The sequence below is a fragment of the Mustela erminea genome, chromosome 10 (assembly GCF_009829155.1).
Source record: "Mustela erminea isolate mMusErm1 chromosome 10, mMusErm1.Pri, whole genome shotgun sequence".
Lineage (NCBI taxonomy): Eukaryota > Metazoa > Chordata > Mammalia > Carnivora > Mustelidae > Mustela > Mustela erminea.
The window spans coordinates 31,289,247-31,308,153 of record NC_045623.1 but is presented as its reverse complement, the minus strand read 5'-3'; the positions used below and the strand labels follow the sequence as shown (position 1 = coordinate 31,308,153).

The 18,907-nt window shown below is 36.9% G+C and overlaps 1 protein-coding gene across 12 annotated transcripts in view; it reads right to left on the bottom strand.

Annotated features, from left to right (window-relative positions):
* The window catches only part of EVI5 (ecotropic viral integration site 5), a 207,896-nt gene that overhangs the window by 140,375 nt on the left and 48,614 nt on the right, over positions 1-18,907 (bottom strand). For 11 of the 12 annotated variants that reach the window (XM_032361241.1, XM_032361249.1, XM_032361250.1 and 8 more), the window contains 2 exons: positions 1,044-1,233; positions 175-399 (listed from right to left, as the gene is read on the bottom strand). In XM_032361241.1, the coding sequence (XP_032217132.1) occupies positions 175-399; positions 1,044-1,233 (415 nt within the window). Of the gene's footprint in view, positions 1-174; positions 400-1,043; positions 1,234-11,394; positions 11,529-18,907 lie in introns of those variants that run through there. The other variant, XM_032361252.1, reaches the window with a different exon arrangement.

Sequence of the window (18,907 nt, the reverse complement as noted above, 5' to 3'; positions counted from 1 at the left end):
TCCTAAGTTCTCCAAGCTAGACAGTAATGTAGCATCAAAAATAAAGCAGAAATTAGGCTAACAACAAATTTTTGCAAAAGAAACTCATTATTGAGGTGAAGGTTCATGCTTCATTATATGTATAATTTCAATCTTCTGAGAATTCATTTCAAAAAATGAATAAATAGAACTTACCTTCATTACATTAAATAAAACCTCCTGTCCAAGGCTATCTTTTTCCTTAAAAAAGTTGTGTTCAGGATAAGTTCTAGCAATGTCCCTTCTGATCAATTTTTCACATGGTGAGGTCATTTTTAGGAGTTCTGAATACTGATCCTTAATTGGCATATTTTGTGCACTGCATAAAAGTTGCCAAACTATTGCTCTAAAGTGGTGGGGTATCCCTTTACGAACAAGCTCCTAAAAATAAAAAAGTAAAATAAAAATTTTTTAATGAACCATTTAAGTCTCCTACCTTAAAAGCCAAAGAAGATTTATGAGAGGTTGGAATGGGGTGGAACACTTTATCAAATTTATAATTCACAAAGTTACTCTTAAGACTAAGGAACCTTTTACCCAAGGCTAAGACTTGGCCCTTGGGTGTGTCCTATTCTGGTCAGAGAGCTACAATCCCATGGATAAATTCTTAACATTTCTCCCAAAGTATGGCCTCTAAAGCTATTAAGAAAGTAACTGATAATCTGCAGAGCTGTGAATGAAAGCACAATAACCATTACCTTTCAAAGAGGGGCTTTAGGCAAAAAAAAAATAAAATACCAATAATTCAAAGATGTCAGATGGTACAACTTCATTCCTGAATGTATAAAATGCGAGGATTTAATCTCCAAAATAATTTTCAGTTATATATTTCTACCATTAGGAGGCATCTATAAAAACTGATATCTGTAAGTCAATACTTTAATACAAAAACATATAAAGTAGAGCTCTTTATTACAGCACTTGCGAAGTACTAGAATCTGATTTTTTTTTTTAATCTTCTATTAATCCATGCCTTAATGCCCCTTTGGAATAAGAGGAAGAACTTCAACAAGGAATATGAATACCTTAACTTGCTTTTCCTTCTTTTTGCGTACATCTTCCCATTCATTAACAATTCTTCCCCAAAGAATCCAAGAATCTTCTTCAAGGTGGCTGAGGTTGCTAGAGGCTGATGAACTTGATACAAGGGAGGAGCCACTGTTTCTTCTTGACCCATTTACAGATCTTAAAGACTTACTATCCGTCTCTAATAATCTAAAACATAATTAAAAACTGCTCAAGATCTAATTTCACAGTGACACTAGATGAAGCAATGATGATACTTAGAGCTTCACTATAGCCATGGTTTTAGAATATGCATAATTTCAATAATATCTGATTGGTATCAATAAAATTACTGCTACATTTTTTTTCATCTAAGCATAGCAATTTCAAAAAAATTTTAAAGACTATTTATTTGAGAGACGGAGAGAGAGAGCCGGGGTGAGGCCACAAGGTAGGGAGAGGAAGGACATAAGACTCTTTTTTTTAAAAAAAAATGATTTGTATTTATTTATTTGACAGAGATCACAAGTAGGCATAGAGGCAGGCAGAGAGAGAAGGGAAGCAGGCTCCCTGCTGAGCAGAGAGCCCGATGTGGGGCTTGATTCCAGGACCCTGGGATCATGCCCTGAGCTGAAGGCAGAGGCTCTAACCCACTGAGCCACCCAGGTGCCCCAGGACGTAAGACTCTTGAGCTGACTCTACACTCTCACTGAGCACAGAGACTGACATGAGGCTTGATCTCACATCCCTGAAATCATGAGCTGAGCCAAAACCAACAGCTGGATGCATAACTGACTGAGTCACCAGATGCCCCAAAATTTCAGAACTTGATAGTAAATTATGTTAAATATTTTAGTGCTATTAGTCCCATCATAATTTCCCTTCATCTCCACTAAAAATACAAACTAAAAGAAATCTGGTAAGAAAAATAGTTGGGGAAAGGGGCTTCAGGAAAAAAGAAACTACAGTTGGAACAGGTATAAAAATTCTATGAAAGAATTCTATGAAAGAATTCTAACATGTTTAGAATATGTCCTGGGCTAGAAAAAAGCAAGGCAGAGCCATACAAATCATACAAATCCCTTCTCTCTTTTTATTTTTCTCGACCCATATATAAATCTGCCTAAACAAAGTGTTTTGTTTGGCCATGCAGTGTTTGTATAAATTCAACAATTATTAATATTAAAATTAGAAGATTTCATTTATTTGTTTATATACATATATATTTATATTTATTTACAATTCTGAGGATTCTCCTGAAAAATAAAAAGGGCAAAACCAGACCCATATTTCTGCATAGGAACAACAAGGTATAGCAAAGTAAGAGCTTCTTCTTTTAGATGGAAGACTTTAATCCACTCCATCTCCACAATCCCTGCTCTCTCTCAAAAACTCAGGCCTCTAACAGCTGTTATTTATCACTGGGTTCACACTCTCAAACTAAGACTTCTTCACTCTTAAGGTCCTATCACCTTTGTGTTTTCTTATCTGCTGAAAGATGAATTAAGATAATTTCAGAGACCAATTTCATGACTCACCACAACATCAAACCCATTATTTCTTTCATAAAGAAACAGTCTATAAAGAAAGGTTAGAAAATGTGGCTCCATCACTATAAAGATATAAATTACATGTCATTCAAATAAGGGTCCTAAAAGATCTATTTGTTTTTAACACGGCTACTATTTACTTCCAGTAATTTCTTCAGAAAATCATCTGCTTAGGATATAAGAAATGATTCCAGTAGTAATTTAAGATAAATAAAAACCAATAAAGAAAAGATACATATGTGCCAAACCCTACTAAACAGAGTACAGATACACCCTTTGTATGGGAGATTGATAACTTACTCATCCTTCTATCCCTGAGAGCATTTAACTTGATTCAAAGTAAATAAATATTGACTGAGTTGAAATACAATCAAAATTCCCATATTAAAAAAAACTTCAAATCCCAAATATGTCATATTCAATAATACAACATATGGGGCGCCTGGGTGGCTCAGAGGGTTAAAGCCTCTGTCTTCGGCTCAGGTCATGATCCCGGGGTCCTGGGATCGAGCCCCGCATCGGGCTCTCTGCTCAGTGGGGAGCCTGCTTCTCCTTCTCTCTGCCTGCTACTCTGCCTATTTGTGATCTCTCTGTCAAATAAATAAATAAAATATTTTTTAAAAAAGACAATTTGCATTTATAAAAAAAATACAACATAGTAACACAAATTGAACAAATTCTAACCTTATTGATGGGATAATTTAATACATTTCCATTTCAATAATAATTTATTTTAAAATGTCCAAAATATTGATAGAAACAGAAAAATTTTTACAACCAAGCTACTTAAGGACCAACTATTTGCTATATATATTCTTTATTAGAAAAAAATAATGATGTTTACTTAAACACTTTTTTTCCCCCTAGATACTATTTCAGTAAGTCCACAATATATCCTATGGAAAAATTAGTATATATATATATAAATACTTTTATGTATGAGTCTAATCCCTCAGAACTCTAAATGGGATAGAAGAACAAATTTTACTGAAACAACTTGAACCTAAGTCCTGTATTTCAGTTCATTATTCACTGAGTGCTTGCTATATGCCAAGTAATTAAACTACAGTACTACCATCAATAGAGAGACATGCAGTTAAAAAGAAAATATATTTCCTAAGCTAAATATAACTTTGAGATGTAATGGAAGTATAGATGAAAAAGTGCTTAAAACAGAAGGCTTTTAGAGTCTGAAAGGTCTCAGAGATTGCCAAGCTGTAACTTCTGGTAAAAGCAGGAATGCCAAGTACAATCATGAGTGAGTTAGAGAAGAGGGCAAAGCAGTTTATCTTCAGAGGACAGTGAAATAACACTAAAAAAATATACAGAACTGTAAGAAAAATGTATAAATGAAGTATTACAAATAAAGATATGTTATTTAAAATACTGTCCCTGCTATAACTCACATGACATACAAAAATGATTCAAATGGACAACAGCCAGGAATATAAAAGTTAAAACTACTAAAACTCCTTGAAGAAAACAGGAAAAAGCCTTTACAACCCTGGAGGAGACAAAATGTGATAATGAGACACAAGGAAACACTAACCATAAAAGAGAAAACTATTTAAAAAATAAAGTGGACTTTATCAAACTTAAAAACTCTGCTCTTCAGATGATACCCCTGAGAAAATGAAAAGGTAAGCCACTTTTTTTCCACTGGGGAAAAAAATGTTCTCAACATATGTATCTAACCAAAGATTAGTATCCAGAATATATAAAGAACTCTTTTTTTTTTTTTAATTTATTTATTTGACACAGAGAGATCACAAATAAGCAGAGAGGCAAGCAGAGAGAGAAAGGAGGAAGCAGGCTCTCCGCAGAGCAGAGAGCCCGATGTGGGGCTCGATCCCAGGACCCTGGGATCATGACCTGAGCCGAAGGCAGAGGCTTTAGCCCACTGAGCCACCCAGGCGCCCCCAAAGAACTCTTAAAATCAATAATTAAGAAGGCAAAAAACATAGCTGTTTAAATGAGTAAGAGACTGAAAGTGATACTTTATAAAACAAGATAATCAAGTGGCCAATAAGTAATGGGACATCGTTAGTCAGAAAAATGCAAGTTAAAATCAAACTATGTATACAGTAGAATAACTACAACTTTTTTTTAAGATTTTATTTATTTATTTGACAGACAGAGATCACAAGTAGGCAGAGAGGCAGGCAGAGAGAGAGGGGGAAGCAGGCTCCCCGCAGAGCAGAGAGCCCCACGTGGGACTCGATCCCAGGACCCTGGGATCATGACCTGGGCCGAAGGCAGAGGCTCACTGAGCCACAAAGGCGCCCCAAATGACTACAATTTTATAGATTGACCATAACAGGTGTTGCCTAGGATGGGAGTAATTGTAAGTGTCATATACTGATGTCATACTTCAACCACCTTTTAGAACTAAATACATTTTCATATGATCCAACAAGAGAAAGACTTGAAGTTCACAGAAGCTTTATTCATAATAGTTAAAACCCAGAAACAACCAAATATCCAGAAAAAATAAGCCATCAAATTATGATGTATTTATTCACTGCAATATTACTCCACGATAAAAAGAAACAAACTGCTGATAAATATAATAACACAGACGAATCTTATAAATGTTAGGTTGAGTGAAAGAAGCCAGATGCAAAAAAGCATATACTACATGATTCTGCATATATTAAGTTCAAGAACAGTGTAGTATAGAAGAAAAAACAGGAGTAAGTCCTCATGACTCTGGGTTAGGTAAAGCCTTCTTAAATATGAGAAAAGCACAAGTGACTAAATAAATCAATACACGCACACACACACACACACACACACAAACTGAACTTAACAAAATTAAAAAATGTTTCCCACCTTCCTGGATGCCACCAAGAAAGTGAAAAGAAAACTCACAGAATGGGAAAAAAATATTTGCAACCCAGAAGACTTCTATCTAGAACATATAAGAAACTTATAACTCAGTGATAAAGACAAATAGCCCAACTAAAAAATGGGCAAAGAAACAGTATAGACATTTTCCCCAAAAAAGATACACAAATGGCCAATAAGCACATAAAAAGTTGTTCAACATCACTAGTCATCTAGGAAATACAAACCGAAACCATAATAACACACCCTTCACAACTACTAGGATGGTTGTAATCAAAAAGACATAATATCAAGTGTTGGTGAAGAAATGGAGACATAGGAACCCTTAGATACCACTTATGGGAATGTAAAATGGTAAAACCACTTTGGAAAACAGTATGGTAATTCTTCAAATAATTAAACAAAGAATTATCATGTGAACCAGCAATTCCACTCCTATGTATATAACCAAGAGAAATGAAAATCTGTGCCCAGGAAGGGATAGGGGGTGACTGCTAATGGATGTGCAGTTTCCTGGGGTGGCAGGTACACAACTTATACAACAAATGTTCAGCATTACTCACACTAGCCAATAAAGTGGAAACAATCCAAATGTCCATCAACTGTTAAATGGATTAAAAAACACTTATAGAGCCATATAAAGGAATATTATTTGGTCATGAAAAGGAGTAAAATATTGGTACATGCAACAACATGAACAAATCTTGAAAACATTATGCTAAGTGAAAAAGTCACAAAAGGAAACATATTGTATGTTTCCTATATAAAATATCTAGAACTAAAAAAGTAGATTAGCTTTTGCTGAGAACTAGAGTAGAAGTGAGAGGAGCAAGAAGGAAAGGACAGTGACAGCTAATAATCATGTGCTCTCTTATAGTGATGATTATACAACTCTGAGTATGTGAAAAAACACTGAATTGTGTACTTTAAACTGGTGAACCATATGTATATCAGTTATACCTCAAAAAAGTGTTATATTAAAAAAAGAACAGGTAAAATATATCAATGACAATAAAAATCAGAAGAGAAATTTCAGTGGGGTGAAGTTGCTAGAAAGGGCATAAGGGAATTTTCTGGGATGATAGGAATTTTCTAACATGATAGAAATCATCTATGTGTTAGTGGGCATGTGGGTTATACACAAATTTGTCAAAACCCAAACTATACTTAAGAACTGAGCATTTCTGGGGTGCTGGGTGGCTCAGTTGGTTAAGCAGCTGCCTTCAGCTCAGATCATGATTCCGGGGTCCTGGGATTGAGTCCCACATCGGGCTCCCTGCTCAGCAGAGAACCTGCTTCTCTCTCTCCTCTGCCTGCCACTCTGCTTACCTGTGCTCTTTCTCTATCTCTCTGTCAATTAAATAATTAAATCTTTAAAAAAAAAAAAAAAAGAACTGAGCATTTCTCTGATTGCATATTATATGTCAACTTTATAAAAATTTACAGAAAATACCATCTGTGGTTAATGACACTAAAAGCAGTGACAATTAGGTGAGAAACTACTGCTTTCTACTGTTGAAAGCCCTTTAAAACTTTTTTTTAATAATGACTATTATTTTGAAAAGGACTTTTTAAAATATATTATGTGTATTTATTTTGTTTTGTTTTGTTTTTAAGATTTATTTATTTGAGAGACAGAGAGAGACAGCATGAGCCGGAGGGGTCCAGGGAGAGGAAAAGAGAGAATCCCAAGCAGACTCCATGCTGAGCACAGAGCCCAACGTGGGGCTGGATCCAAGGACCCCAACATCACGACCTGAGCTGAAACCAAGAGTCAGACTCTTAACCGATTACACCACCAGGTGCCCCTAAATGTATCTATTGTGTAAAGAAAGGAAAATATGACCATTATTCCATTTTTTTCCTTTTCTAAATAGTTGGTCATTCTAGCAAATTTCAGATTTTTCTAAAGATAAAATTTAGAAGTTTTTTCAATTCTATAGGTATAATGAAGAAGTCTTCTGTTAGAGAGCTGGAACATTTTCCAGAACTAATACTTGAATTGATGCTGTCAAGACTCTCCCCGCTGAGCTTCCAAGTCATGATACACAGAAAAAGAATTTACACATTCATTAAGAAAATGTAGACGTAGGGCACCTGAGTGGCTCAGTTGCCTAAGCGTCTGCCTTCAGCTCAGGTCAAGATCTTAGGGTTCTGGGATTAAGCCCCACATCAGGCTCCCTGCTCAGTGGGAGTCTACTTCTCCCTCTACCTCCGCCTCTTCCACCCTGCTCAAGCTCTGTCTCTCTCTCTCAAATAAATAAAATCTTGGGGGGAAAAAGAAAAGAAAGAAAATGTAGACTTCATAGAATGTGTAGTTAGAATCAAGTATTTTTATTCCTTTTTGCTAAGTACAGTGATGAAACAACTCAGGAAGACTCCTAAACTGGTTGCCACCTAGTTTCAATATAATTGAAATATTCTGACACGGTAACAGAGGGTGCGTACTACCTGAAAATGTCAACAATTTCCAAAGACTTCAGGCCAGCAACTGGGAAAATGGTACTACTGCATTACTCATAGGTCCTTGGACTACTGAGAAGTCTATTCAAAACGTACTGGCTTTCCTCTTTCCAGAGGAAATGGGTTCACGGCCTTGCACAGATTTATTGCAAAAAAAGACACTTCCTTTCCATCCCATCGTAATTTCCATATGACTAATACAAGAAGAAATTTATCAGATTCAAGGAAAAGAATACTGGCCCAGCAGGAATACTGTATGCTACAATCAAAGGCATTATCCACAGGTCTGCGTGGCTTCCTGGACATTTTTTAACCTGCCACTGCTATACAGCAATTCACAAACCCAAATATATTCATCTCTCAGAAGGCTGCCAGACTAAGACATCAGAGGTTGGATCTCCACTGCCTGGAGAATACATAACCCTCAGTCTAAGTAAGCAACTCCAAGTTTTTGTTAGAGTAGCTCCAGCTCTAAGGACAGCATTCAAAATGGCTATAGCCCCACATTATCTGAGATGGGGGTGCTAAAGCTAATTTTCAGTTAGACTTTACTTCAAGTAGCATCAAAGATAGAGAAAGACTAGGTTTGGCTGCTTCCAGAAGCTTAGAAGACTTGGCAGAGAAAAAGCATTTCCAGTTCCTAATGTACAGAACTCGTGACTAAACTGAGAACAAGGGAATATGCCAACAGAGTTTTATTTTGGGGGCTAGATTACTTCACCATATCTTTGCTAACTGAAAACTGAACCTTATTCTTACCAGGGGTCACCTATCTAAGGAAAACCGCAGAATGTGTACTTCATGATGGGCTTATGAGGAAAAAAGGGAGTAGCTTGTGTGTGGCAGTGTACACTTGATGAACATCAAAGAAAACACCTCTCACAATAACACTATGACTGAAAAATACAGTAGAGGAGAAGGAAAACAATGGGTTCTCCTTTGGGTATTTGAGAGTATGAAGTACTTGGGGGACATCAGTATAGGTAAGAAGCACAGCAATGGAAAAGACAAGTGTGAACCTGAGAAGAGAGGTGAAGCCTACAAATGGAAATCTGGCAATTACTGTAGGGTCCCACCCCCCGCCTTTATCTGCAGCTTCACTTTCCTGCAGCTTCAGTTACCCACGATCAACTGGGGTCCATTAGCAGATGATTCTCCTGATATATGGTCAGAAGGTCAACACTGACCTAATGCTATGTCACAATGCCTAGGTCACTCACCTCACTTCATCGGTAGGCATCTTACCATCTCACAGCACAAGAGAAAAGTACATTAAGATATTTTGAGGGAAACCTTATTCACACAACTTTTATTACACTATATTGCTGTAATTGTTCTACTGTATTATTAGTTATTGTTGCTAATCTCTTACTGTGCCCAATTTATAAATTAAACTTTATCACAGGTATGTATGTGTAGAAAAAACAGTATATACATAGTTCAGTACTATCTGAGGTCACAGACATCCACTGCCATTCTAGGAAATGTATCCTCCACAGACAATGGGGAACCTCCCCACTTGCAAAGAGTTGATAGTAAACTTTGTTAATTCCCCTTTGTACTCAGCATAATACTTTCCTATGGATAACAGAACTAAAAGATCAGGAACAACAGCAACAGGTCATCATACCATTTGGAAATGTGTAAACTGCTAAGATAATTTACAAAGACCCAAGGAAAGATCTAAGAAAAGCTAAGGCAAAAAATTGCTATATAAGAAAAACACTTGGAAAGCTAAATACACTGGCACTTACTGCAGGGGAATCAGCTTTCCAAACATGGGATTCAAATATCTCTTGTAATGTTACATCAAAGAAACAGGATATGAATGTACTGGGAGAAAAACAGCAACTAGCAAGCTAAAAGAACAGCAGATCAGCAGCAACAAAATACTTGCCTGACTCACAGGGTAGTCATACCCTTTCACATCAACATCATCAAGCACAAATTCAAGTCTCAGAGGAAGAAAAACAAAAAGGGGAGAATTAAGAGAGAGCACAAGGAATTAGCACAGGAAACAATTCAGAGACAACTCTCAGTGGGGTGCCTACATGACAGGGATCTCTCTAGTTCTGAAAGCATGAGGGTTTCTCTTTTGCTTCTGTTTCTTTAAGATGAGGTCTCAGAGAAGGCAAACACTGGAGACTTGCACCTCCCTCCCAAATATCCTCACCAGAAATTGATGGTTTGGGGATTACTTTTATGTAGACATTCCAGACAGACAAGCATAGCAGATTTAACTTCTAAGATACCTTAATTTAAGAACACCATGTGAAGCTAAGATAGCTGCAACAGAAAATGTAGTTCAATAAATTCTCTTAATTACATCATCAAATTCCTTAGGAATTCAAACAACTGATACAAAATGCAAAACAACCCTCAATGAAAAGAAAAAGAATAAAGAATTTGTGTGAAGATCTTAAAGGCCTCTCCTATGATTGAAAATATATGAACTTTTTAATACAGAGACTTGGAAAGATCAATTTTGCTTCCAAGCTTTTTAATTCCTTAATATTCTTGGTTGTGTTATAGAGAATATCCTCAGGAAAACAAAATAATGCTTTAGTAGTAAAATTATAAACATAAGATGAAACTTAGATCATCTAGATCAGCCCTGCCCAACAGAAATGTACTGAAAGGGGCACCAGGGCTCAGTGGGTTAAGCCGCTGCCTTTGGCTCAGGTCATGATCTCAGGGTCCTGGGATTGAGTCCCGCATTGGGCTCTCTGCTCAGCAGGGAGCCTGCTTCCCTCTCTCTCTCTCTCTGCCTGCCTCTCCATCTACTTGTGATTTCTATCAAATAAATAAAATCTTTAAAAAAAAAAAAAAAAGAAATGTACTGCAAGCCCCTTATATCAGTTTAAATGTTCTATAAGCCACATATAAAGTATAAAAAAGTGTAGTTAATTTTAATAATTTTACCAAATATAGCCAAAATACCATTTTAGCATGCAATAAAAATTTAATTAACAAGATATTCTTTTTCTCACATCAACTCTTCAAAATCTGGTATACATTTTAGTTTTCTAGCACATAACAATTCAGACCAGCCACATTTCAGGTGCTCAGCTGCCACTTCTGGCTTATGGCTACCAACCAGACAGTATAGATCCAGATGTTGGTAGGATAAAGATATATAAATTAAGGTTTCAAAGATTCCTGCTTACTATATTTAAATGTACATAAAATACATTTACTTTAGTTTAAAACAACACTTATCCATTTCCTTAATCTCATATCCTCACCTCCAAAAATCTGTTAAAAAGCAAAGAACGTAAAAGGAAATAAACATGGTTACAATGCCAAACTTTTAAACCACACAAATTATGGCCCATTAAAAATTTAAATTAGCCTGTGAAGTGTGTAAAACTGGCGATTCACAGACCAGTACCCCTGGGGTTAATAATACATTATATGTTTACAAAAAAATTATTAAATTTTTTTTTATTTTTAAATTAGCAACATTTCCCCTTCTTAATTAAAATGCACTGCTATCACACTTGAAACTTACCTTCCTAAATTCATCTCTGCCAAAGCCTTTGTATTTTTAAAATGAAAAACAGATTTAACACATAGGAAAAAAATAGGTATCCCGTTTCAACTTTAAGGCTATCAATTATTAACTTTCATCAAACAAGATCTTTGATATTATACTGAACCATTTCTTCACATCCTTCTGGTGTTGCCACATGCACTGATATTTTAAAAGTTATAACTGCAGTAAAGCTATGAGAAAGAAAAACAGTTCGTTTGAGTTTTGATATTTTCATGTTTCTTAAATTATCATTTTCTAAAATACTGCCATTTTTATACTTTCTGAAATTAAAGAGTTAAGTAACAGAACCAGAGATTCATCTATATCTGGAGAAAAGAACAAAAACATCCTAAATAAAAGTGTTTTCCTTATATCCCTTGTTACAAGTAGTAATTGAGTCTCATAATTTTTTTTTAAAGATTTTATTTATTTATTTGACAGACAAAGATCACAAGTAGGCAGAGAGGCAGGCAGAGAGAGAGGAGGAAGCACGCTCCCTGGCTGAGCAGAGAGCTCGATGCCAGGCTCGATCCCAGGACCCCGAGATCATGACCTGAGCCGAGCCAAAGGCAGAGGCTTTAACCCACTGAGCCACCCAGCTGCCCGTGAGTCTCATTTTTATTTTAGTTATGTAACTTGCATATCTACATCATAAACCACAGAAGTAGGCAGAGAAAATATGTTATTATTTTTATAATTTGTCCTTGGACTTAATAGGTTGGCCAACAGGGGGAGGAAAAGCTGGACCTAGTGTTTTATTACCATTTTATTTTTTGTTAGAGTCAGAGATACGTTTTTCCACCAGGATTGTTCTAAAGCAAAAACAAGATGTCATTACATTCAAACATTCTCTACACATAAATTTTTCCCATGGATTTTGAGTTTTAATGCAGAAAAAAAAAAAAAAAAAGAAAAGAGAAAAAACCTGAAAGCCTCAAAATGTGAACTTGAAAAGAGTACAAATTTTGAGTAATCCACCCAAGAACAAGGGTGACAACCTTCTGCTCCTTTTATTTCTTCAAATTTACTTGTCAAAACTTCTTTTCTAAGCATCTTCCTTTTTTTTTAAAGATTTTATTTGACAAACAGAGATCATGAGCAGGCAGAGAGGCAGGCAGAGAGAGAGGAAGGGAAGAAGGCTCCCTGCCAAGCAGAGAGCCCAATGAGGGGCTCGATTCCAGGACCCTGGGATCATGACCTGAGCCAAAAGCAGAGGCTTTAACCCACTGAGCCACCCAGGTACCCCTTTTCTAAGCATCTTCAAACTCTAGTAGTTATTCTTTCGATATTAACATATACACAAGGCACATCTGGTATTCCCAAATAAACTGTGAATTACTTGGAAAAAAGTTCATCTATATCCATACTTCAGTCACAATAATTTTTAATATAGTGATTTATATATTTTAGTTGTACAATAATTATTGATCACAACCATAAAAATAAATTCAACTCTGGTCACTTAAAACTCAGCACCAAAAATTATCTTTTTGCAAACTATTTTTCCATGTAAAACCAATTCAAAACTTACAAATACTTCATTCCCTTTAGCACCATCTGTAAGTGCTTATTAGGCCATTAAAATTTACTGTGACTATATTTCTGTACATTTGAAATTTAAGTACTTAAGACATACAAATAACACTTGGTTCCAGCTTCTAGAGATAAGCCACAATGTGAGAGATGAAAAACACACTGGATGGGATTAATGGCAAATTAGACATGGCAGAAAGCAGTATTAGTGAACTTGAATACACAGCAATAGAAACTTTCCCAAAAAATGAACAATTCTCACTGAGCTATGGAACTTAGTATTTGTGCAATTAGAATCTCTGAAGAGGAGGAAAGCAACAAAAACATTTGAAGAAAAAAGTAGTCAAAAGTTTCCAAATTTGAAGAAAACTATAAATTTACAAGAAGTTCAACAAAACTCCAATACAAGAAACAAGAAGAAAAGTACAGGAGCGCCTGGGTTGCTCAGTCGGTTGAGTATCCAACTCTCGGTTTTGGCTCAGGTCATGATCTCAGGGTCCTGGGACTGAGCCCTGCTTTGGGCTCCCTGCTCAGCGGGCAGTCTTCTTGTCTCCCTCTCCCTCTGCTCCCTCCCTCGCCCACACGCTCTCTCATAACTTATTTTTTTTAAAAAGCACAATAAGGCACCTCAGAATTAAAGTGCATGAACCAGAAATAAAGAAAAAAGAAACTCTTAAAAAGAGATGGAGGGGTAAAAAATTAAAAAAAAAAAAAAAAAGAGAGAGATGGAGGGGGAAAAGATACACAGGAACAAAAATAAGGAAAGGATCAGATTTTCCAATGAAAACAATGCAAGACAGAAATCAATGAAACATCATTAAAGTACTGTGGGGGGGAAAGAACTGTCAACCGTTACAGAGAAAATACCTTTAAAAATCAAAAGAAAAACAAAACAAAGACTCAAACACGTAATCGCTGTTACATGTAACAGCAATCCTTGTTAGAAGGATTTTCTAAAGAAAGTCCTTCAGACAAAAGGAAAATTTTATCAGCTGGAAATCTAGAGCTAAAGAAAAAACCAAAGAGCTCCAGAGATGGAAACCATATATGCAAATATGAGACTTTTTCTTATTATTTCAATCTCTTTAAAAAGTAATTGGCTTGAAGCAAATATCGTAATATTGCATGGGATTTGTGACATATATAAAAGTAAAATGCTTGACAAAACTAACATGAAGGACTGGAGAGGAGAAATGGAAATGTACTATTCTAAGTACTTACACAACATGTGAAATACTATGAGATCCCTTTAAGGCAGACAGTGATAAATTAAAGATATCTACTACTGACCTTAAAGCAACCAGTTAAAAAAAAAAACCAGTTATAGCTAATAAATCAAAAAATAAAATAAATAGAATCATTAAAAAATATCCCATTAAGTCAAAAAGTAGAAAGAAAAATCTAAAGGAAACAATATAAAACAAAATGATGGATATAAACATAAGCCTATCAATAGTCACATTAAATAAAAATGACCTATTTTCCTCAGAATCTAGAAAGCACTATGTTACATGAAGGAGCCAGTCACAAAAGACCACCTATTGAATGATTCCATAATGAAATGTCCAGAAAAGGTAAACACAGAGATAAAAAGTAGATTAGTAACTACCAGCGTCTGGAGGAAGGTAAAAAGGTGATACTAATGGATACTTTCTTCTGGGGGATGGGGGGTGGGGTGATTAAGATGTCCTGAAATAGGAAAGCAGTAATGGATGCACAACGTTGTAAATACATCCAAAAACTACTATATCTGTACACTTTAAAACGATGGATTTTACAGTGTGTGAATAAATTAAAAATACAGTAACACTATGATGAAAATACAGGAAAAAAGCAGATGAAATATTAATAATAAAGTATATATCTTCGGGGCACCTGGTGGCTCAGTGGGTTAAGCCTCTGCCTTCAGCCCAGGTCATGATCTCGGGGTCCTGGGATGGAGCCCGGTATCGGGCTCTCTGCTCAGTGGGGAGCCTACTTCCCCCTTTCTCATTGCCTGCCTCTCTGCCTACTTGTGATGTCTGTCAAATAAATAAATAATTTTTTTTTTTAAGTACATATCTTCTTGGATCCATCCCTGCAAGAAGACTGCAATTCCCACTTCACTCCATAATGTCTGGGTACGTGATTTCCTTTGGCCAATAAAATTCTAAGCAGAAGTTATGTGGATCACTCCCTAATAGATACTTTGAGGTATTTCTACTCTATCTCTTTTCCATTTGCTACAAGTCCCATTGTTTGTGGACAGGGATGGGTCATTGGTCCTTGAATGAAAAAGTGTGGAACAAAGATGTACTCAATCTGCAGCTTGAGATGAACATGAAATGTAAGGAAGAAATAAAACTTTGTTGGTGTAATTTTTTAAAAAACAAATTGTCTAAATATTCCAATTAAAAGGCAAAGATTGTTGGTTTATATTTTAAAAAGCAACATCCAACTATGTGCTGCCTCTCAGAAAAACTTGAAGGATAAAGAAAAAAGAGAAGGATAGAAAAATATATAAAATTTTAACACTATTCAAAGGGGGCTACAATGACAATATGAGATAAAACAGATTTCTTTTTTAAGATTTATTTATCTTTTGGGGGGATCATGCAAATGAGAACATGGGTGGGGTAAGGGGGAGGAAGAAAGAGAGAGAGGCTCAAGCAGACTCCCTGCTGAACCTAACACAAGGCTCGATCTCACCACCCCAAGATCACAACCTGAGCCAAAACCAAGACTTGGCCCCCCCAAATGACTATCCCATCCAGGTGCACCAAGTTTATCTTGGACAATTTCTTTCTTTCTGTTTTTTTAGGATTTCATGTGAGGAATTTAATTTTTTTTAATTTAAATTCAATTATTTAACATATAGTGTATTACTAGTTTCAGAGGTAGAGGTCAGGGAATCATTAGTCCTATATAATACCCAGTGCTCGTTACATCACATGCCCTCCTTGACATCCATCACCCAGTTACTCCATCCCCCAGCCCTTTCTGCTCCAGCAACCTTCAATTTGTTTCCTATTAATAAGAGTCTCTTATGGTTGAACACAGCTGTTGGAAAGATGGCAAAGCAGGAGGACGCTGGCTCACCTCTTGACACGTGGCCACCAAGAAATACCTACATTGGCATAAATAACAAAAAGCAACCCGAAGACTGGCAGAACAGACTCTCCATAGCCAGATGCAGACAAGAGGCCACAGTGAAGCAGATCCACCCCCTCCGACTGCTCTTGGCAAGATCCCATCGAAGCAGTGATACAGACAATGGTCAGCACCACTGCAAACTGAATTCTGCTCCAGGGAGAGGGGAAGATAACCATACACCAGTCTGTGAGCCCAGCACCTGGGAGAGGCAGCTTGTCTGACTGCAGGCCCCACCCACCAACAAAGCTTCTCAGGGAACAATACATGAAAAGTGCTCTACAGTTTGGTGCCACTTAATCTCTAGCAAACATCTGATCTTACTCAACTCAAGCCCAAGGCAGCCCCAGGCCAGCCAACTAACAACACAGGTTCCAGACTCTGCCCACAATAGGCAGAGAGCCATCAAAGACAGGACTGAAAGCAAACAGAGATCCACCACAATGGTAGAATACCCCTGTAGCAATACACACAGGAGACACCTCTGAAGCAGCATATTCTGGTGAAAAGGAGACACTGTACTAAGGACACTACAGGACCTCTTCTTCATAAAGCCACTACTTTCAAGTATGGGAGATGTAGCTGACTTTCCTAACACACAGAAACAGAGCAATAACAAAATGAGGAGACAGAGGAATATGTCCCAAATGAAAGAATGGAACAAAATCATAGCAAGAAAGCTACACAAAATGGAGATAAGTAATATGTCTGACAGTGAATTTAATTTAAAACAAAATTTATGCTCATAAAGATACTCGCTAGAATTGAGAAAGGAGTGCAGGACATCCATGACACCCTCCACCAGGAGATGGGATACCTAAAAAGCAACCAATCAGATATACTGAACTCGCTAAATGAAAATAAAAAAGGGCCACCTGGAATAAATAACAAACAAGAGTAAGTAAAAGAACAGATCAAAAACCTGGAGGACAGAGTAATAGAAAGTAATCGAGCAGAGCAGATGGGGCTGGGGTAACACTCAAAATGAGAATAGACCCATGGAACTCAGTGACACTGTCAAGCATAATGGTCGCATGATAGGGATCCCAGTAAAAGCTGGCAGAAGATTTACTTTAAAAAATAATAGTTGAAAACTTTCTGAATCTGGGGAAAGAAAGAGAAACCCAAATCCAGGAGGCAAAGAGAGGCCCCAACAAAACCAAACCAAAGAGGTCTGCACCAAGACACAAAGTAAATAAGATAGCCAAAAGTAGTGATAAAGAATTTTAAAAGCAGCAAGAGAAGGAAAAGCAGTTTGTAAAAGGGAAACACCATAAGGCTATCAGTGAGTTTTTCAGCATAAACTTCAAAGGCCAGAAGAAAGTGGCATGATATACTCAATGTGCTAAAAGGAAAAAGAATCTATAGCCAAGAATACTCTATCCAGCAAGGCTTTAATTCAGAATAGAAGGAGAGATAGTTTCCCAGAAAAACAAAAGATAAAAGCAAAACCAGCCATATCCCTGTCACACACAATGCCATCAGCCTATGGGTCTCGAATTCACAGTTCAGCTGCCCTCCTGCCCAAGTCAGCATGCACGGCCTACCAGCTGCTCAATGCCAAGTCAACATGCCTTCACTTCATATTGACAAGGACTCAAACTGACACTCTTCCTCTCAAATTCCAGTCCCTGTATTCAAGTTTGTGCACGAAAGTGGACATAATTTTAACAGCAGAATGAAGCAACCCAAATAGTGACACTAATTCTGTGGAATGTATAATGAATAAAAGGTGTGAGCTAGGCTGAAACCATCTCCAACAAGCACATCAAAGGACAAGACATACAACATGATTCTGGTTAGTAATAGAAAGAAACACAGGAAAAATAAAACAAGATGAAGTCAGAGAGGAAAACACCCCATAAGGACTCTTAATCAGGAAACAAACTGGCGTTTGCTAGAGGGGGAGGAAGTGGGGGATCGGTAACTGGGTTTTGGAGATTAAGGAGGATATTAGATGGAATGAGCACTGGGTATTACATAAAACTGATAAATCACTGAACTCTACCTCTGAAACTAATAATGTACTATATGTTAATTAACTGAATTTAAATTTTAAAAAAGAGTCCCTGCCAAAAAGAAGAGTCTCTCATGGTTTGTCTCCCTCTCTTTTTATTTTTTCCTCTCTTCCCCCACGATCCTGTTAAATTCCACATATCACTGAGATCATATGATAATTGTCTTTCTCTGATTAACTTATTTCGCTAAGCATAATACCCTTAAGTTCCATCCGTATTGTTGCAAATGGCAAGATTTCATTTTTGTTGATGGCTGTGTAGTACTCGTGTGTATGTGTGTACACATACATACATAGATACCACATCTTTATCCATTCATTTGTTGATGGACATTTGGTCTCTTTCCATAGTTTGGCTATTATGGACATTGCTGGTATCAACACTAGAGTGCAGGCCCCCCTTCAGATCACCACATTTCTATCTTTGGGGTAAATCTCTAGTAGTGCAATTGCTGGGTCATAGGGTAATGCTACTTTCACCTTTTGAGGAACCTCCAAACTGCTTTACAGAGTGGCTGCACCAGCTTGCATTCCCACCAACAGTGTGAGAGGGTTTTCCTTTCTCTCCACCCTCACCAGTATCCGTGAGGTGTTATCTCATTGTGGTTTTGGTCTGGATTTCCCTGATGCCAAGTGATATTGAACATTTCTTCAAGTGTCTGTTAGCCTATGTCTGTTAGGCACTTATAGAAATGTCGGTTCATGTCTTCTGCCCATTCTTTTGAATGGATTATTTGTTTTGGGGAGGTTCTGAGTTTAAGTTGTTCACAGACTTTGGATACTAGTCCTTTAACTGATATGCCATTTGCA